This window comes from Bombus vosnesenskii, unplaced genomic scaffold (genome assembly GCF_011952255.1).
Source record: "Bombus vosnesenskii isolate JDL3184/JDL3185 unplaced genomic scaffold, Bvos_JDL3184-5_v1.1 scf7180000013304, whole genome shotgun sequence".
NCBI classification, from domain to species: domain Eukaryota; kingdom Metazoa; phylum Arthropoda; class Insecta; order Hymenoptera; family Apidae; genus Bombus; species Bombus vosnesenskii.
Window position 1 is genome coordinate 3,014,695 of NW_022882953.1, and position 22,264 is coordinate 3,036,958.

The following is a 22,264-nucleotide window of genomic DNA, read 5'->3' on the forward strand; positions in this document are numbered from 1 at the left end:
AAAATAACATTCTGAGAAAAACACGATCACAGTGAAATAGTCCTTCTGAGTTTATTAAAGTTTATTAAAAGAACATGTAATTTGCAGCGCGCTAAATCGAACAACGCCCTCTGCTGAATAATTCAACCGACCCTTTTGAAGCAAACATTCGTCCACGTTCGTAAAAACGTTCGCGAGCCTCGTTACGAGTATCGAGCGTATAGATCGCCATCGACCAGCAACCGGAAGGGCTATTTTACGCAGCCACGACGACTGTCCTGTACACGCGCGATATAACATTGTCTGTCGATCACACGGGTCGTGTCGTGCCACTATAGTTTCGCGGCTGGAACAGCAAAAGGTCGAAGCACGCCGGGCATTCGATGGACATTCGCTTCCGCGATTCGAGGATCCAACGGAGAACAATAATTGCCTATCAATTCCCATCGATGGGTGCCTCTCGTTGCGTCGCAATGCCTTTCGCCATCGACTCACGCGAATCCTACAATTTCTCTGCTAACCGACGCGGCTGCGAGATTAGTTAATCGCCTTGGATGTTTTTTCCTTCCGGTAGACCCGTCTCATCCAATTATGCTTTAACGAATAACTATCATTCGTTACTAACTATTCGCAATTAACTATCAGTTGCCGGATTGTTTGTTTTTATCGAACGTTTCCACGACTGATAATTATTGGATTGGCAACTAAGTGATAGCGGATTTTGTCATTAGATGCTATTGACAAAATCCGCAATCGCTTAGTTGCCAACACGATAGATATCGGAGATACGATACATTACGTACGGAAAGTGGCTGTGTGAAGTATGTCTTGCAGCATGTATCTACAGGGTGTAGCAGTAATCGTAGTACGATCAACGAGACAGCGATTTTACGTGGAAAGTTAAGCGAAAAATGTGGAACAGAATTTGTTCGTACGACGCTCTTCGTTTTCGAGTAAATCGAGTTTGTGGAAATTTATCGTGTATTTTTTAACTCGACTAACTGCGGATTGTATAGGATTGAATAATCAGGGAAAATAAATTGGAAATGTAGGGAAAATTTGTTCACAGAATTTCGGAGAAAATGAAACTTCAATATTTATCAAGTACCTACTCGCGTAGCAGGGCAATTTTTAATTAGACATGTTCAAACTCCATTTTTTTTTTTTTTTTCGAATGAAACCTTAAACGTAAAAATTTTGTCTCTACATTTTTCACGTATTTCCACCTGTAGAACATACTCCTGCTGATTGCGTAATCGTAACCAGTCGCTAATTAACCAGCTTCAGGTTTATAGAAAATATATCGAAAAGATTGAATTCTATCGAAAACGAAGCATCGCATGGAATAAAAGAAATGTTATCGTATATTTTCGATTTACCTTTTCATATAGAATCATCCACTTGCTGATTGTATCATAGAACATCGTGTATATGCATCGTGGTATGGCAGTTGCGGAAAGGGGAAGTCGTTTTGCCACAGAGTGAGTTTTATGAGGATGTTCATTGGGTTATTACTCTGCGTTCGAAGCTGTTTGCAGGAGGCCGCTGCTCTTACTCCGTTCGTTGTCACGAATTAGCCAACCCGATTCCTTTTTCTTCTCTCGTTTCTCTTTTCCCATTCTTTTACCAAGCTCTTTGTTTTCCCCTTCGTACGTAACAATTTTTCTCGTTAGTTTCATTGTCAACGCGAAACGCGAACGTGCGCGCGTTTTAATTTAATGCTGCGACTATGACGACGGCTGCGATGAAGGCAAACGACACAAGGAACGAACGAACGAACGAAGAAACAAAGGCTGTGCGCGTTCACAAGGGCTGCTGGATATTAATGCTGTGTTCTTGTTCCCTTTATACAGCCTTAAATTGGAATGCGAGAAACTGGCCAGTGAAAAAATAGAAACACACAGGCATTACACGATGACAAGCCAAGAGGGAAAAGAGCGAAACAGAAGAAACTGAAAAAAAAAAAGCAAATGAAAAGAAAGAAAGGATATGTTTACACACAGTATACCATTCACTCGTTGTCCTCAGATTACGGAACCCATGTTGGTAGTTTTTTTCCGCCTTTACTCGAGCCACATTCGTTCAACGACTTCCATATCGCAATATACAACTTCGTCATCAAATATACCGAAAGCGTGAAAACCAATCGAGGTATAAATTTCGTTTACAAATATCCATTTTGTATACTGTGATTTATTTAGTATATTTATAATATCCTTATAATGGACAATTATTATGAGTTTTTCAGGATTTTAAGAAATTGATTAATTTTTTAATCTCGTTACTCCAATTACTTTAATTCGATTTACTACATTCAGGAAGAGTGTTTGTAACATCATCGCTTCTTTCTGCTTTTCATTTTATAGAGTTGATCGATACCAAACATTTTGCAATTTCATTAACACTGTAATGGGACACGACTGTCACGATTACATTGGTAAAATTTGAAATCAATCTAGAAACATGCGTAAATGTTACGACACATTTACCGCAAATATAGGTGTGTTTATTAAAAAAGATTAGTATACGTGATATCTTAACACTAGAACTACCACATCAGTGAAATTGACTGATTTTAGAATTTTATTTTAAAATTCCTACTTCATGTTATATCTTTTTTCCGCAATGATGTAATGACTTTCGCAACGATAACTAAAAAAAATAATATAATGAATTTTATTTTTTTTTTATGTATTCAAACTGAAAATAATTTTATATCAACGCTACCTATACCAATACCAGTCAAAATGACTGGTTTTACAATTTTATAAATGTGTCAACCCTCATTCAGGGACCCCAGATGGATTAATAACACCAAAAATCTACTACATAACATGGAGTTCCTTCTGTAAGAAAGTAATAAATCAATAAATATACAAATATTCTATTATTACGTATTTTTTTTTAAAAGACCAGTCATTTTAGCTGGTTTTGGTAGAAATAGCTTCGTGTTAACTATCGGTAGTTCTAATGTTAAACACATACGTAATTAGTGTTAAAAACAAATATTATCTTTAGGATTAATTATAAATAACATTATAACACAAAGATAATGTTATCTTTAAATAAAGGCTTATTAATATAATGCATTATGTTACATCGTAATACATTTTCAGATTCGTTTCGAATTTTACCAATACAATTACGACAGTCGGATCTTATTACGATGCTAACGAAATTTCAAAATGTTTCTTATGATACACATTGTATTTCCATAAAAAGTTTCTGTAATTGTACAAATACATTCGCAAGCTACTGTGTACGTAACTTCCACTTAATTTCACACATTTGATTCATTCAGGTCCGGTTATTTCAATTCTTACCATTTACAGAAACGGCACACTGGTGTTTCGGTTTCAGGCCAATCACCGGTTTTCCCCTTTTTTAATACGCCGTAACGCGGCTCGTTAAATGATAATACGCCACTTTCCATTCGCGACAACAGCGTACCGTGTCGCTCGTAGTACGGTACACGGGCCCGAACACAGCCTACAACGTACTCGGCCAGCGAAGAAAAATATCGTAAAACATAATTCTTGCGTAATTGGCGTTATAACGCGGGGAAAACCGGGAAGAATTATCTCGATGTCCGAGCTGTTGCTGGCCGTTCGTAAAATGCTAGGAACACGGGTGGAAACGCGTACAATATAAACGTGCTGGTATATGCTCCGTATACAAGGTGTTTCTCGTCGAATGGGCCATAACTTTAAAACGGTAGAAGACGGACAAAAGGTTTATTAGTAGACCGCTGTTTATGCATACGTACGTGTATTTATGGGAAATTTGAAGATGTAAAATATAATGCACGCAATATGGAAAAATATAAGAAATATCCAAAGTATAATAGTACTCGTTATTGTATTTAGCGATAAAACGAATCTTTGTTTAGGTTACATCTTCTATCCGTATTCACAGAGATATAAGTTTGCAGAAATATCCGCAATACGTACGTGCCTTTACTCGTTAGACGAATTTAAATTGTTTCGAGTGGTGTATCACACAGCGTAAGCACGTGTATACATGCATTTTCCGAAAGCAGGACCTACAAATTTCTGTACACGTCACACGATGCATCGTTTTATAATAAATATAATGAAATGCAGATAGCTTCTGCGTCAGTTATATTACGTTAACGCTGCTTTACGGAGAATAAAAATGATACCTCGATTGATATATAAACGAATGGTATAGTCTCGCTTAAAAAGATGGAAACGGCTTAAAAATGTTCAAAACGCCGCCACTTGCACAACACATTAATCAAGTTGTACATCGTTCGAAACCATGTAATTTTTCCTCATGAAACTTTTGTTTATGTCCCCTATCATTCCAAAGATATATAGTGGTCCAATTGCGCGAAACACCCTGTATACACGTGAACATTGTTGCAGACACCAATACATTCACTGGAAGGTTTCTGCATACGGTGTTACGTAGTGCACTCAACTATTACGAGCACATATTTATTATACGGAACGGCGGGAAGGGATGCAATTTTACAGGAACGCGAGCACGCCCGGACCAGGGGGTCTATTTCGCTGTCAGGCTGGTAAACAAAAATATGACGCGGTTCTATTGTCGTTAAAAAATTACTTCCGTTATAAAAGGGACCTTATATGCGGTTGGTCGCGTCGTTTCGCGACGTATTGTTACGCCGACGGGATCAGTGGAAATTAATTTTCCATTTAACGCCCTATTATTTTGGCCGGGCGCAATAACGACCCGCTGCGTGTCGATAAAGATCGATTTTAGCCCCAATGAAAAATCAACGTTCCCAAGCCCTGTCCGATCACGCTTATAGGCTCCGGCTTGTTTTTGATCGGACAATTCAATGTTTCATCGTTCGTATCGCGCTGTTTTTCCTAATTTTAATTGCAATCGGTGCTAAAGAAAGGGCTATGCGTTTCGAAGTATGTACAGTAGTCGATGAACGGAGGAAAAAAGCATGACAGTAAATTAGAAAAATTATTGTATCGCAGATACGATTTTCTTGAAATTGAAATTTTGGATTTACACTTTGAATGCCACGCCGAAATCACATGTTTCTCTCGGGTCGCCACGGGAGTATTATTATTATTCAAAGCATATAATGACAAAATAGTAATAAATCGATAATGTAAAACAAGATTCTTCCCCAATGGACCGTTTATCTTATTGATGGTCACGGGTGACCACCGTGGCTCCTTTGTTAACGATTGATACCGACATATTATAACAAGGTTTCGTTTATTTCAACAAACCATTCGCATTCGTTATTTCGTCGTAAGCAAAACGCGCAGAATATATTATTGAAACGTGTAGAAGATATTAGTAAACAGTATTTGCTCATTCTATATATAAAGTAAAGTATGTGCTCACTTCTAACTTCAATTATATGATTATAAAATAGTATTTACGATTATTTTCTAAGGTGTGTTTATAATAATATTCGTAGATTACTCCTCAAAGATATGGATGCAAACACAGTGCACCGTTAAATGCAAGATTTGTTCATTTTTTTTTTATCGATGTTCTAATAAAAATGTTTAATTGTTCAATGGGGCACTTTTTGTTTCAAAGTAGCTTCTATTTATCGGTTATATCCAAAATGCCCCAACTGTCAATTTTCATTCAATTTTTAAATTGTAAGAAGTTCAAACGCTCCGGTCACAAATGACCAACGTGGCACACAAAGTGTTAAGTATCATTCTTTGAGTGGTTTAATTAGTCTGTTTAATAGAAATAGGGTTAATCAGTTTGTTTCGTAGTAGTTTAATTAGTCTATTCGATGAATAGGATTAATTGTCCTTTCAATCTTGTATAATTGAAATTTTCTCCGCTTCTCAGTGTGAATATTATAAACGATCGTTTAATTTCTTGCTTCGATCTAAAAACTAAAGGTGCAATGATATGGTAATTAGATACAACAGTACAACGATAAATCACGTTACTTGTGAGTCACGTGAGTGACGTTGCCAAGGATTCAATACTGTGAAATCCGTGTATATTATTTCATCATTCGAGTAAGAAACTGATCATGTTGAATTTGTTAAACTACATCTTTGATTAGTCATAAGTTTGTTAGTCATAGTCCGACCATAAACGTAATTATACATGTACGTACATATATTCACGAGTAATTTGTATTATTCCAGGAAAAGTTCGCTTATTAAGCATCTTTTATTCGATTTAACGAGTACTATATGATGCCAGAAAGAACAAATGCGTTTCTTTCTTTTTTTTTTTAATTTTCAACTCGTACTAGGTGCTCACAGTATACACTTTGCATTCCATTTCAATTATTTACTATCATTTAATTGAATTAAATTTTAGACTACATTTGTTTTAATATCAGAATTTTTGGAACATTTTATTGTTACTGACTGGTTTTGTCATAAACACAAAAAAAAACAGTATAAATTAAAATAAGGTATTCTACAATTAAATAATTTAACGGAAACGACTATCCCAAAACCTACGACCAAGTGATACTAACAGAGGAAATTAATACTCCGTGTAAATCCCAGCAAATAGATATCGCCAGTGCATCGATTTCCCGTGAATCCGATTTACGCGAGCAAAATAAATTCCTTCTCCGCGATTCCATGAAATATTCACGCAATTGCATTGCTTCCGATACGCTAGTTTTCCTATGCGGTTTAAAAGAGGCGTATCGCCATACTCTCGATCGTTTCACATAGCGACAAGAAAAACTGATACGTCTACTATATATGTTACATACATTCTGCCGTATACAATTGGCCATCGTGTAACGACTATTATCGTTGTTTGTTGCGGCTCCACTAATTGTGTGTTTTTAATAGCTTGGCTCTGTGCGAACCTTCTGCAATATTCTCGCTCGAGAAACGTGACTGAAGCGGAAAATCGATCTCTCAGATGTGAAGAAGGGAAGAACATCTAGAAAATAAGGAAAAAATAAAGGGAATGAATACAGGCGTGAAAAAGTTGAACGTTGATACATATATCTCGCGTTAACGATGTTATGAACCTGTTTCTCATACCGATCATGTTTTTACCTGTTACGGACAATCGACGCTTGACAATCGACGATCATCGATTCGCATCGATGATTTTATTAAATACGTGTAAACCTATTTGACAATGTTTTCTCGACTCTTATTATTTATCGTTCACGGATGAATTATTTTATCGTTACGATTGAAATAATTGTTTCTATAAATATCGATACCTTTACTACTTTAAAACCTGCCCTGAAGCTTTCGTATGTAGCCCTGCATTTACTAATGTTTTGCTTACATGTGCGTTTTCCTGCTTGTTCTGTCCAGTATTAAATTGGAGCTGGAGAAACTCGCCCAGGAGAAGACCGAGATGCAGCGCCACTACGTTATGGTGAGTCGAGAAAATTTCTATCGAACGAAATTTCTATCTCCTCTTTATGTTTTGTAATTTCTTTTCTACGGTATATTGGAATTTTTCCTCTTTCTTTAATTTCATATTATTTGACGTTAATATCGATATTAATATCGAATATGAGGAAATGTCAAACAACGATAAATCGTATTTTAGAAACACATTAAATTCAATATACGGAATTCGCGTAAGTTTTTGAAACGTTCAATGTTACATGCACTTTGCCTAGTGGTTTTTATTTTTACCGTATCGCGAGACAATCGACGAAAGCGCGCAGCTTTATTTCCAATACCGATCACTTTAACATGTCTGCGAATTTCAGTTTAAACCGCTATTAAGTCGTTAGGTAATGCCCCTATTTGAATTTGTGCTGCGAGTTGACATTAAAATCGCAGCATTCATGCTTCGGATGACGTTGGTAACCGCTGGAATATGTTTCGTGAAACTCCGTTTTAATGTGTTAGCAACATCAAGTCATGAAACTATCATAAACGGCAGTACGTGTAATCTGTTAAGAATTGTCATACGAACGAACCAATTCTAAAACGTTGTTCGCAATGAAGATTTAAAAGAATTTCATTGATTCATTTATTATTTTCATTGCCGAATACTAATTCGCTGAGAGCTTGTTAACATTATTTTTGAGATTGGGATTAATACGACAGGTGCGATAGATATTGCAATATCATTTTTTCTAAAATATGACGTTAAATCTTTTAATTGGTAGGTCTTAATCGACTAATCTTAAAAATCGTCTGTGATTCTTACGTATCGTCGGAGGATATGGTTTTACGGTGCCATTTGCTAATGTCCGTAGCAATAACACACCTCCTCTATCTGAATTTAACGAGCGACTTAGCCACTTAATTCCCCTCGTTTTCTTGAAAATTACACAAGAGGGTTTCATAAATAACCGCTTCTTTTAAATCCGGTAGCGCCGCGCTCTTTTCTACCAAGTTAATCACACCAATCTCCAGAATATTTAACCTTCTGGCTGCGATATTATCCGGTTGGGAATTGCTCGTGCAATCCCTTGGCCAGGAAGACGTTAATAACGTGTACTTTTATGCTTTTAGTGTGTTTTTTGAAAACTTGGAGAAATTTACGATAAATTCTACGTGTATGTGGGAAATCCTCGTATGAAACGAAACTATGATATGACATAATGATCACGCTTACATATACTGTATTATACCTCACTATACTCCTCAAGCGGAAGATTAACTTGGATGATTAACTATTTATCAACGGTGATTAATTAACTGGTCTTTCTTGATTGCGCCATGGGCTATACTACATACTTGTCTCCTTTGACCCTAATCTTCACCTGTCTTGTCAGCACAGTCACTTTATCATTCATGCATTCTCCGCCCTATGTCAGAACTACGAACGTGTAAATCTTTCCGTTTTTTTCTTTTCCCAAAATAAAAGTCTTTTTTGTTAGTTTTTTAGCTACATAGATTACGATAATAAATTTGAAGTAACAAGTGTATTGTAACCATGGTGATTGTAGTCTTTATTTCTTTTGCTTGACAAAAAGTACGACGTGCTTGTATAAAAAATTTCTTCGCACGGTCCTAGCCCAAGTTGAAGCTCTTGTATCTCCTTATATTTCTCGAATTTGCCTGATCGACGCTTGTTCAGTTCACACGCGATTGACTTAACGACTCTGCGTGTTTACTTTATGTTTTTTCTTCTCTTTTTTGTTTCATATTTATTGCGAATCAAATCATCAAGTATCCTATTACCTCGATAGGAATCTCAACAAAAAAGAATATAGTGATATTCTCTGTATACACACAAGCTCACAAAAGTAATCGAACACTTGTAGATTTTACATGTATGAAATATGTAACGCGTGTTATACGAAACTTTCTGAAGTCTCATTTGACGCTATAATGAGACGTAACTATAGCAGTTACACTGGTAAAAATTGAAACGAATCTGAAAATCCACAATATTTTATCAAATATTGCGTTTTTTTACGGTTTTTTAAAGGTTTATTAACCTTAATATTTCTCTTAAATATAAACACCTACTGCATGTTTTAGTATGGTAATTTTTTACTAAATTTTGCAATAAGTTTCCAACGAACATTTCGTAGTTTCTACATACACTTTCGGATTGCTGCCCGTAGTATCGATATATTTTATACAACACATACAACAATATGAACATCCAAGTTTTCTATAATAAATATTCAAACACATTTCATGTACAAATACGACAATTCAGCGATAAGCGCACAACAATGCTTTTACCAGCGAGAGGGTTAAATCGCGACTACCAAGAACAATCCAATAATCCATAAATCTCGGCTGTACCTGCATAAGAACCAGTGAATGTACGCGACTACTCTAATGAAAGCAGCTGTGCTACGACCTTACCTGGCCACCGGCCATTCAGCCGACCCGCTGAACAGCTTCTTCCCGCGTATTTCTTCGCAATGCTTCCCGCCTTCTCCTTCTCAGTTGGCTACACGCGCAAGTGTGTATAGTATACGGTCGACAAGCCATGCCGTGGCTTTACTTTCGCCCGTAGATCTTCATTATTGCGCCGCAACGTCACCGGTGTGTATGCGTCTTCATTAGCGGCGGATACAACGCGCGTCGGAGTCGAGTCACAACCAACTCCTACTGAGAAGGTCGTAAGGTCGCCGAGGAACGCCTTTGAATTTACGCGCCGCGCCGCCAGTCTACCCACGATCGTCCTTCCGATCGAACGATACGCAGCTTTACGATCCTGGACACGTTTCTTTATCTCGCGTGGGTGGTTGATTGGCTCTTGAACAGGTTTTTAGACGAAGATTCTGAATGGAACGAGGCTTCAAGGTTGTAAATATTATAAAGCTACCTTTAAGTTAGGGTTAAGTGAGTCGAATGTTGTAAATTTTTTGGCGGATGGGAAGGGATTTAGTAGTTTAGTCTTGGATGTTTGTTGGTGGATTAGGTGCGACTTTTAATACGATGTTCACTCTAGTTTTGATACCATGTTTGATACAGCGATCTACAGTGTTTCTTCATTCTCTGGCTGAATTTAACTCTTATGAGCGATTTGTCTCCGGTATGTTGGTGCCAGGCAGATATCTAATATATAGTTTGACCTAGTTGGAGAGTTTACTTTTGTTATTCGTAAAGTTGTTGAGAAGTTAGTCGGCAAGTAGATTCATTTATTAGAAACAATGTTTTTGTGCGGTATATAAAGGAAGTTGGCATTGTTCACAAAATACAGGCTTGTGGTTCAAATAATTTTATTTTCTTTAACCGAGCATAAACGTAACATTGTTACGGGGAAGATACAAAACGTAATATTGTATCGTGAAAGATACATAATATCAAGCTTCGTTTAGTTAAAAGAAATTCATTTGAACAAAATTTACAACTTTATATTATTCGCTGTGTCAGTATAAGTACATATTTCCAGCAAACTGTTACAACGTAGAAGAATGAACGAACGAAATAAAAGGAACGCTGGTATTGAGCAAATTGACAAATGTCTGGAGAATAGCACGACGGGCATCGCGATTTACATAACCCAGGCGAAAGAGCCCGACACATTACCGTTCAAAGACACGGCATACTAAACGTCAATGGACGGTCACGTGTTAATTCACCTGCACACGAACGTTCAGTCATGCGACAGACTTGGAGTCCGTGTGGAGAGTAGCAATTAGATCGGAGCTGTGCAAAGGTAGCCGAGGTTATAGAAAAAAAGACGAGAGAGAGAAAGAAGAGAAGAGAAAAGGAAAGAAGGAGGACAAACAGAAGCGTTCGCGTCGCTGGAGTTTATTGTCTTTCGTCGGCGTTGCGGTTATCGCGGACACGTGGTAATTTATAGGCCACACTTCGTGGTCGCGTTCGATGCAAATGACTTCATATAAAATGCACACTGGTTGCTTGTGTGGACGTGGCACTTCCGCTGATTCACGCAGTACGAAGATTAATCGCGTGATCGCGCGATGAACGTACATATACGCGAGCATGATTGCGTGAACGATGTCGCATCTCGTACGATTGATCCAAAGATCGATCTTCCTCCTTGAAGTTGATCAGTTTCTTTTTTTGTTGATCTCCGCCACGACTTCCTTAGCTGCGCCGCTACCTCGATATTTCAATCGTTCAGAAACCGCACTGATCATCAACAGAAAATAGAAAAGCCGGAAAGTGCAGAAAGATAATGTCACAAACATTCTTTTTTTAAGTTCTATTTACTATTATTTATGTTATTGTCATTGTCTGGTCGTTAGTAACCGTCATCGAGACCGAAATTTTGTTTTGATCGTCGATAGCATCATCGTGGATGCCGACATTTTTTTATACTTACCGATAATCATTATCGGTGGCTGAATTTTGTTTTGGCTACTGATAACACAATGGATGTTGAAATTTTTTTTACGATTATCGATAGCCATAATCGGTAACGGAATTTTTTTGGTTGCTAATAATCATTATCCATGGAATACGTTTATGGTCATGGAACTGTGTGCGTTTGCAAATGTAGATCTTCAAAATTATTCACAATCGAATTTCACCAATCACGGGACGAATTACTTGGCTTGTCTCAAATATCCTTCCGACTGAAATAACATTAGCTTACCCTGTCCGGCCTTATCGGTTTTCCATGAACCCGTCGCTGTCGTTCGTTCTAAAAACGAGTCACAGCCAGCGAGTTTGTTTCGTTTGTCAGCGGATGATTCGTCGGCGACGAATCGCGAAACGTACGCACACGGCGCACAGATCGAGTCATTCCCCGTCCGCGGTCATTTATTATTAGCGGTGGCGGACGATATCATATTACAGCGTTTTGTCATTCATGATTAATCATTGACGCAACAAGAATTTATTGTATTGGTTTGGACCAGGCACGCACTCGTGCTTGTAGCAACAGGTATATACAGCAACACACTTGTCGGACATACGCGTCCGTTCGCCATTCTGACGTATCGAGTGACTCGTAAACGCGCTACCGCGTGAGTACCGAGAACCATCATTCTCTCTCTCTCTCCTAATGAATCGATGGCGGTTTGTACGCCAGAGTGTAATTGGAATGATTCAGCTGAAACGTGGAACCTATTCATTATCGGTCAATATATGTCGTGTAAATATATATATATGTCGGAGATGAAAGATGTCCTTTCTTTTGGAATGTTTGGCAAGATCCCCAATACTTTAGTCTAGACTTTTTATTATAGCTGCACTTATATAATAAAACTTACAAATAGTTGTTTATGATTAATCCGATTATGTTTGCCCGAGATTTATGACAGTAGACTTGTGCTCGAAGTAACACAACTAGTCGCTAAACGTAGCCACGATCACGGGATCAACGTTTTTATCTAACAGTGATATGAAGTAATTGTATAGCTCTCCTTAAAAATATAGTTGACCCGAGGGGTACAGAGAGTTCCACTTGGACTGAGGCGCGTTAGTTGTGTTCTACTTGTACTGTGGACAAGTAGAGCACAAGTTGAGTTACACTTGAATTGTGGACAAGAAAGTTCAGTTTGACTTAGACTTTAGAAGAAAACGCATTTGCTATCCCGTTGACCGTGGTTTTGTTATTGAACCTAAGATCATTGTCGTTAGTATCTCCAGTATCTAATCGCCACGGTTACTTATCAAATTCTGTAATAATCATATTTGTACCAGTAAATATCATCTATATTGTATAACAACAATGGCTAATCCAAATGAAGATTCGTTACACGCCCCTAACCCCAACGAGAACTCGACATATATATATCTGTTCGAGACGAAGATGCGATTATTTTCTCTCAAGTATTATTCGACGACTTTAACGTTCTCGCGTCATCGCTCTTTTTTCCTCTTCCTTCCTCTCGCTTTCTTTTTACGTCTCTACGTATATGTACAGTTTTCATGTGATAACCGACAATGACATGTCCAGGACTGGTTTTGTCGATGTTTAATGAGAACAGACAACATATACCACACTCGAATTGACATCGTGGCCGCCTGTCGTGTAATCTTAATTAACTGCTGAATGGAACCAATACACTGGCGTATATGTAATATTAATGTATAATGTATATATAATATTCATACTATACGTTACATTATAAAAGGATGCGAGTAGAAGAGAGATGTTTACAATGAACTTAATTCTCTAGTGAATATCCTGCCTCGCGATCTGTTCACCTTTCGTCCGAGAATTATCTGCTTTTTTCCCAGTTGGTGTAGCCGGTTTAAACGCTTTGGTGTTGGTGCAGTGCGAGCAAGTGGTCGAGATGTTTTATATTCCCGGAGTCTATATATAAAGGCTGGTTTCGTATTTCCGGCGCCGGTTGACTTTTCCACGCGGAAAAGCCACTGTAACCGCTACGATTCATTCAATAACATTCGCGTGTTTGCTATCTATATCTTTCTCTTTCTTTTTCATATTTCTTTTTTATTCTTTGCCGCTTTATCTCTTCTTCTCTATGATATCGTGTAGAAATCGTGTCGATTTCTGTTGGTGAATTTGTTTCCGATATGACGCGAGTGTTGAAGCGTGTGTGTAACGGTGTCGGACGCCAGAGGATGCTCGTACGACGTCGTTATACGACGGTACAGCCTGGCCACGGGGCATTACGCTTTTACGACTCTTTCATGTAATTGTCGAGCTCGTGAACTTTTACGAGCGCGAACCGTGCGGAAGAGATCACCTTGAAGCGTATCGCCCGGCGCAGTTTCAGTAACGCGGTGCATTGACTTCTCCGGAACTTCAGACGTTTCCCACTTCTTTCCTTCTTTCCTCTTACTTCGGCATTTACGCGCTGTTGCGATTTTGTTTTCCATCGTATGCGACGGTTGAATGAAATTTTTTCGTTTTTTACGGCTCTCTGTTTGATACTTGAAAAGAGATTTGTTGGTGAGAAATTGTCGAGTTGCTCTTTTTTTCTTTTTGCTTAATCGAATTTTTATTACGATTTATTCCATTGATTTTTATTGAGACTTATTTTTAATGGACTTGGAAATAACAGTTTTAATTAGGTACGTTTTAATCGTGTTCGGTTCTTAACTCGACTGTTTCATTAGTTTTCTCTTTATCTTTTATGAATATATATAGCAATATATAAATAATGTATGAGGACAGTGTATATTTTTATTATAAATTTTTCTGTTCTATATTATTTTGAAAGCATGCAAATCTAGTAGTAATATTCGTCTATTTTAAAACACTCATCATGCTGTATACTTATTTTTACCAAACATTTGATTTCTAAAAAGAACAAAGACCACCGTTTCCTCATTTTATTTTCTTCACTACGTATACGATATACGTTGCCCTATCACGGCTAAAAGAAATATTCAGATTGCCCGAAGTTGCAATTAGTTTCAACTCGAACTGCAACCGCAACTTTTCCTATCGAATATCCCCGGATGCGAGTTACACGAATATTTGCGAATAGTTCGTACGAGAAACTCATAAAGCAGAACGACTCTACCCAGAAATCTGTCACGCTTGCAAACAAAGCAAGAAAATTAGACGAGCATATACTCAGGGGCAATAACCCAGAAACGATTTAAAATCCCTCTGAGCGCATCCGCTAATATTCTCAACCCTTGAGAGACCGCGCAACCATCTAGACCAAGCAAACAACTTTAGCCAGAGACGATGATCGTACAATTAAATTCGCGCTGCTATGTTTTCTTGTTCGTTCGCTGTAACAAACGGAACTACAGAAATTCCTAGCGCCAGTGTGCACGCTAATGACTCCGACACGTTCGCGGGTTATTGCACGATGCCGAAACTCGTGCACGAGGAAGAGCACGGGCCAATTGGGGTGCGGAAGGTGCACGTTCGCGTGTTTCCAACGATTGTGTAAATTCGTGGCAGTATAGTTGGCTGGACACGGCGTTAGCGGTGTTAACGACCCGAACTCCGTGGTCGTTCGCGCCGGCACGATTCTATTAACTGGTCGTCGTATCCTGGCCGCGAAATCCGCGGCAATATCCGATGCCTCGTACGCGTCCAAATCGCTTCGTTGGTATTTAATGGCACACTTTCGACAGGCCATGAAACGCGCCCAACTGTGCGCAAGGTCGTGGCGCCTGCTGCTCCTCTTCGTCTTTACGAGGACATCCGCGAACCATATGATTCCCAGCGTCGTTTTCTCGAGTCGAGATTACTCGCTGAGATAGAAAGTTGTCGAGGTGATGAGCTTCGGAGGAGACATTAATATAATCGCGTGTAATTGATGGGCAAATTAGGAACGAGAAATAACACAGGGTATAATAAATTCGATTGGTTGGCAAGTTTGAGACACAAGAGACAGAGAGATCGTATGCTATCACATATTTTAGAAAGGATGTGTTGCCGTCTTGTGATTTTTCTAGTAGCTACTTGAATGATTACTATCTGTTCAGTGTTGTAATGCATCTATATTGCGTCACGTGTTTTCTCAGACTTATCGCGGTCGGTACGAAATTACAAGATACACGATATTTATTACTTCCTTACGTAAGTTCTAACATCCAACCTGAGAAATCAAGCCGCTTATTACGCTCGTTAAATGTTGCTGCTCGCATCAGACATACCACGGGCCTGTAACACATCGTAAGAATAACTTTTCCCCTAACATGAACATAAACGACACGTCTTTTCAATATCCAAACTGCGTCATGCGATAATCATCGATGGTAATCGGAGGGTCCCTCGAAAGAGGCATATTCGCGATGATGCACGCGTGTGCGCATCTCGGCCGAGCTTTCGAGTGTTTTCCTTGATTAAATCAAAGAGAAAGACAGAGACTAGTCGGGAGCAAATCGAGGGCAAAATTTGCAAGTCGTGCGCGAGAACAACGAAAGAGGGAGATAGGTAGAGCCCCTTTATGTAAGGGTGTGCTCACAACATAGGGGCCATTCTGTCGAGGGAAGATAAAAAGGGGGATAAGGGCTCGTGAAAGGGACGAGACAGCGGAGAGGAGCGAGGGTCCATTAGTCTTGCGTATCTCGTCACGGTACGCGAGATACCGATCGCGATCGATATCGGTCGTTTATTCGAGAATGAAAGCGCCGACTCGTTTCCAGAACCAAAGGGATTATGCGATTCGAGGGTCGTCACCGCCAGCGGGGCCCGACCTATAGTTTTCTCGGTTCGTTTCGCGATTCTTCTTTTCTTTTTTTCCCTCTACCTTAAATCTGTCCCTTTTTCTCTTTTCTTCATAAGATATATCCCGTGCGAACGAAGCACAAATTCGTTTTTCACGCGAATCGAATAATACGAACGTTCTCTTTCTCTGTCACACTATCGCGCGAGATTTAACTGCTCGGTTTGCAGTGTCGACGCGGAGAGTGGAAATTTTGCTCGAGATCGTCGCAGATTGAATTTCCGGGCTTAACTCGATAATGTGGACACGATGATGCGGCATAAAACTCTCGGATAGCGGCGTAAAGCTGGTTCAATTTGAAAATGCAAACGAACGGTCGACAAGGGGTGTGGGCAGAGGGATGAGAGAGGTGGCGGAACGAGCGGGGCGTGTGCGGAGCACCGAATTCGGCCGAGTTTAATGGCTGAACGACGTTTATTGCCGCGCCGTTTTATCATTTCACTCCCCTCGAAATCGAGTCATTGCCCGCCCGGTGTTCGCGACAACTTCTACCAGCTTCCGCATTAAACGCGTCGAGACCGCGAGTTACGTTTCCAGCTTCGCGATAATTAAGATCCTGACCTCCGCTCCCGAGAGTCTGCAAGTCTATTAATTAAAGGCTAATTACTTCGTCGAGGCACCAGCAGACAAATGAACCTGCGTTTTCGTACCGGAATCAAGGTTTTCCTTCTTCCTCTTCTTCTTTTTCTTCTTTGATCGCGTGCGCTTTTCTCTTCGTAATTTCTAATTGCGAGAAATCCTATGAGACGCGCTACCACGGAAAAATGTTTTTCATTCTTTTGTTTTGCCGTTTTGTGCGTCGTAGCATATAAATCATCGATCCAGACTCGGAAGGTTTCTATTTCCCAATGTTTCCTGCATTAATTCAATGTTTTTTACTTTCCAACGCGAGCATATAAATAAGGAAAATTCTTGCAGCAAATTTAATTCAATTTATATTTATGTTCGAAAATACGTATTTTGAAATCTTGTACTTCACAAAGAACAAACGGCGTATGACAAACGACGTATCTCAGCTAGATTGTATCATTTCTGTTAAGAACATATAAATCGTGTCTCATTTAACTTTGCAACGATTGCTGCAAAGTTTGCTCCTTGTCGAGATTAGGTAATTCAGTTTCTGTTACAGCTATAATAGATACATCGTTACACATCGTTTTAGAATGTGCACGGTGGATTTATTCCCGAGCTACATACGAATGACGAAACGAATTCTTTTTTACTCCTCCATTCACGTCTCACTGACGTTGTTCTTCCGTTAGACACGAGTTACGACTGGATCATTACGATGACTCAGATATACGAGTCGTAAGATGAGTCATAATTAAGGGGTTAGAAGACTCGGTCGAGGGAAAATAGAGTGCTCAGAGATGTAAAGATATTGTCAGATACACAGGTGGAATTTCATTCGTTTTGATTTTATTATTGACTAAGTTTTATTCAGACGACGGTAATACGTTCCAGAGATTCGAGCTGGCGTAGAGAATTTTTCGAATGCTTGGCCAAACTGTCGGAACGTAGGTATTCTGATTACCGTGGGGAAAGAAAAATGTAGATCTCTGAGTGGTGCTTTTCTGCCGTGTAACCGTTGAAAGATGCATATCGAGGGAAATGTTTGGAGCGGTTCCCTTGTATACGTTTCATGGTTCTCCAGTTCTTTCCAACTTTTTTTTTAGTCCTCGAACATCTGTATCGGTACATTTACAGATTTCATCCAGCGTAATAAAGGGAAATCTCTTCCTTTTACGTGTCTTAAAAAAGTCTAACAATTTTTCTACGGCTTATTAAAAAATAGAAGATCTACTAATAAAGAAACATAGAAACTACGTTCTCTAGTTTACCATCGAAGTTTTATAAGTAACAGATTGGAAGTTGCTAGTGCTAATGAATTGACAATATTAAGTTTAGCAATACAACGTGTAAAGTTCGCATCAGTTCTACAAAATTATGAAATCTAGCTAATTGTCGTATTGGAAATAAACATGCATAGTAGAATCGCGTGATAGAAATCTATGACTTGCAACTCGTCGTTTGTCAATCCACTGATATTACTAGCTGGTAAATTATTATGCGATAAATATAGCGAAATGAGAATTCTTCGTGTCCTTGTTCTACTAAAACAGTTTACAATAAAAAAAACACACACACAAAGTTGTTATACTGGAAGATATATATAGATTTAAAAAAATAGAATCGATGTATTTACGTTCGTCTGCTATTTTTCTCACACTCGAAAGATTCGAATAATAAAAATTCCAAAGCTCGTTAAACTCGCCAGAAAAAAGGTTCCCTTACCGATCCTACTTTTACGTTTTTGCCCGTTTTATTTCGTTCGAATGAGCGAAAGAAAATTGAGAACCACTGTCCGGTAGGTGAATTAGTTAAAGCATACCCGGCCCGGGATCTTGTACACACGATGTAGAAACGATGTTACGAGAAACCGGTCTTGGACGTCGCGTACACGCACCGACACGCGTGCACGTCTCACGCACCAACACAGAGAAACAACGACGTAGTTCTCGAGTAGAATCTCTGGGAGGGTGAGGTAGAAACGATTCTTTAGTCGTTTTTCTCATTTTCTCTGTGCGTTTATCCTCCTTCTTGGCTGGGATCTTGCATTACGGCTCAATTTGGCCCGCTTTTCGTAATCTCGTTCGATCGATGTAATCTCGGCTCTCGGCAGCCGTGTACCGGCCCTAAAGACCCTCTTCGAAGGGTTCTTTTAGACGTTATTACGAATTCGAGCAGCATCTCGGTTTAGGTAACTCGATAATTCGATTAGCCCTTGGGAATCCTTCCGCTCGGCTTAACCGACTACATTCAAGTCTCATTCCTTGTCTTCTGTACTCTTTCTTTCTCTCTCTTTCTCGCGCTTACCCCTATCCTTTGGTCTCGCTTTCTCTTCCGATAGTTCAGGCTTGTCGAATCATTGTTCGTCTGGAACACGATGGAATTTTGGAATACCAAAGGAGGAGAAGAGTTGCAAGAGGTATTATACTTATATAAGGGACCGCGTTAGTATAAAGTACGCGTTCCATTAGCCGAGGAAGATCGATCGCCAAGATCGCCGTGGCTACTAGTTCCTCCGCTGAGATCCGACCGATTCGCTGCAATTGAAGCACGCGTTGCATAATAAGTTGCAGCTGAATACACTCGATCCAGCTCTTGGCCCGATGCTTCTGCCGTCTCCTCGATCTTTTTTCTACCCTTTGCCGTTCACGGTGCACGCCGCTGAAATTATTTATCGGTGCAACTGCTGGCACAAATTCGCTTTATCTTGATCGTCCTGCATCGGGACGTCGCGTCGTGTCTTGCGACTTCGGCTGCGTACCGAGATCGATCTGCTGTCGAACTTGAGTCAAGACCTTTAATTTATACACTCGAATTTCTGACTTGGAGTCTCAAATGGAAATTCTGAACATTTGTACATTTCCATAGGAAAGTTTGTAATTATCTGCTGTTGCAAACATTCAAAGCAGTAGTCTGTCATAGTTGCTCAGTGATCTCGCTTCGCTAGAATATATATCCGCTGTTCGTAAATATTTGACAACTTGTTAATGTCTCGTTTATACGTATCTTGTAGCACTAAATTGTTAAAGCGATCGGTCTAAAAGAAGTACAAACGTAGCAAAGGAAGATCCAAAATCAAGACTACTGGCATTCCTATGCGAAGTATTTTCCAGCAAGTGCATGTAACTCACGTTTCTGGGTGCGCGCGAGGACAACTGTACAAGAAAGGACGACTGCTTTCACGTTAGCCGCGCGAGCATCGCGTTAACGCTTGTACCAGCACGCCTTCTCCGATATTGCCTCGCGCGCACACCACCTATCATCACTTTATATCTCTCGCTTCTAATATATCCTATGTCTTTTTCATTCTTCCAGTATTACGAGATGTCGTACGGGCTGAACGTGGAAATGCATAAACAGGTAAGCCTTCCCCGTTTTCATTTGAATTTCAAATGGATATCATCGAGCCGCACCGATAGAAACCGTGAATCGTATGTATACACGAGTTGCTCCTTTCGTTTCTATCTACAGGGTGTTCCATGCAATTGGAAAATGGTATGCCATTGAAAATGCTCGATACAGTATCCTTGTTTTTCGCGTATAAAAGATTGATGATTCCATAAAAAAACAGACTAAAGGTTACCTTATAATCTTCGAAACGTCCCACTTTCGGAATAATCAGAGTCTTTTAATAATTAAACTAATATTCCTAATGAAATTTTACAATCCTTTCGATTCTTAAATTACCAGTATATTAATAAACTTTCTTGTATACCGAAACAAATCTGGTAGTAAGCCAAATGAAATTTGATAAACTACGAATCATCTTATTGCCGTGTCCAATGTAAAATTGTAAAATTACAGCGTACGGTATATTAATTTACTGATTTCGTTAGTTGATAAATTGATGCGTAAGAAAGTCAGCAAGTTGTGCATCGTTCGAAAAAGCTATCCCATTGTTGGTAGCAATATTTCTGTCTTCTATAGCTTGCCTCTATACGTGGAGAACACCCCGTACACGTACGTTTGTTTCACTAGCGACTGTATCGTATGCCATTCCATACCGTGTACGTGCGCGAGATTACGCACGTGTGTGCCTGTTTTACACGCACGTGCACCGGTAGCTCGGTATAGTAATTACTTCGTTGACTTAACGCGCGATAGCCCGGCGTGCTTCGCTGAAATTTATGTTTTCATTCATGACGCGTGAACGCGCGCGCGAGCGCGAACCAACGACCGGGCAATATCCGTGCGGCGACTTACTAATCGTTCGGCTCGGTGGTTCCGCGCGTGACCCTTAATCCGAAATTAAAGGGACGGCGAGATCGGGAATTAGGGAGACGATTCCCTGGGGATCCTGGCTATTGAATAAATATGTAAACAAGGTAATAACATGCAAATTGCACGAGAGGGAGCTATCCGGACGGTTTCTTGCGACGACTTTCGAACCGAGAAAAACCAAGGACCTAACCGAACATCCCTTTATTACGAATTATTGAGCGCCATTGTCGGCGCCCGAAGGCGCACTAGGGCGTTTCTTCTTTAGCTTTGGATTCGTCTATCGTTTGGATTAATGTCCTGTATAGTAGATAAATGGATAATTACTAAACCTGTTAAACGAAACCATCTCTAACGAGGAACGCTTCTAATTATGAAGTTAAAAGTTAAGGAAAAGAAGATCAACGAGGTTAGATTCTTGTAAATAAGATATAATATAGTTTTTATGAGAAATGCAAAGACACGTAAGGAGATGGTTTGTTGAATAAAGAAGTTGACAATCGAAACGTCGAGTTGTTTTGATAAAGTAGGACGTTTCTTTTAACGTAGTTAGCAGTTCGTCCTTATTTCTTGCTGAAGTTTATTACATATTTTACTTTATCTTTGATAACAGTATATCTTGTACCTTAAGATTCGATTATTCCATTTAATGCTGTCTTTATTTTAATTAATAATATATCGTAATATAATAATATGCTTTTACGATGTATAATGTAATTGCTTGGACGTTCGTGTTACGTCTATGTTTGAGAGAATCGGAAAGTTAACGATGAGAAAGACAATTGACAAACATAGCGAGTTATAAATCCGGAACAGAAAAATTCGTTACCTCAAAGCGGAGGACCGTCAATTCACAATGTATTTAAAAGCAGAATTCGTTTGAACGAAAAACGTTTGCCAAACGCTGGTCTGTCAACGGAACAATCTAGGTCGGCCAGAAATTCTTTCTCACTATATAAATCTCTAATGCCGAAAATACTCGTCGCAGCAGGATGTCGAAAACGAACGTTCGAAATTACG

The 22,264-nt window shown here is 39.3% G+C and overlaps 1 protein-coding gene across 4 annotated transcripts in view; it reads left to right on the top strand.

The window, feature by feature from the left end:
* The window catches only part of LOC117234404 (protein groucho-like), a 172,069-nt gene that overhangs the window by 65,915 nt on the left and 83,890 nt on the right, over positions 1-22,264 (top strand). For 3 of the 4 annotated variants that reach the window (XM_033495562.1, XM_033495561.1, XM_033495560.1), the window contains exons 3-4: positions 7,263-7,326; positions 20,342-20,386. In XM_033495562.1, coding sequence (XP_033351453.1) covers positions 7,263-7,326; positions 20,342-20,386 — 109 coding nt within the window. The remainder of the gene's footprint in view (positions 1-7,262; positions 7,327-20,341; positions 20,387-22,264) is intronic. The other variant, XM_033495563.1, reaches the window with a different exon arrangement.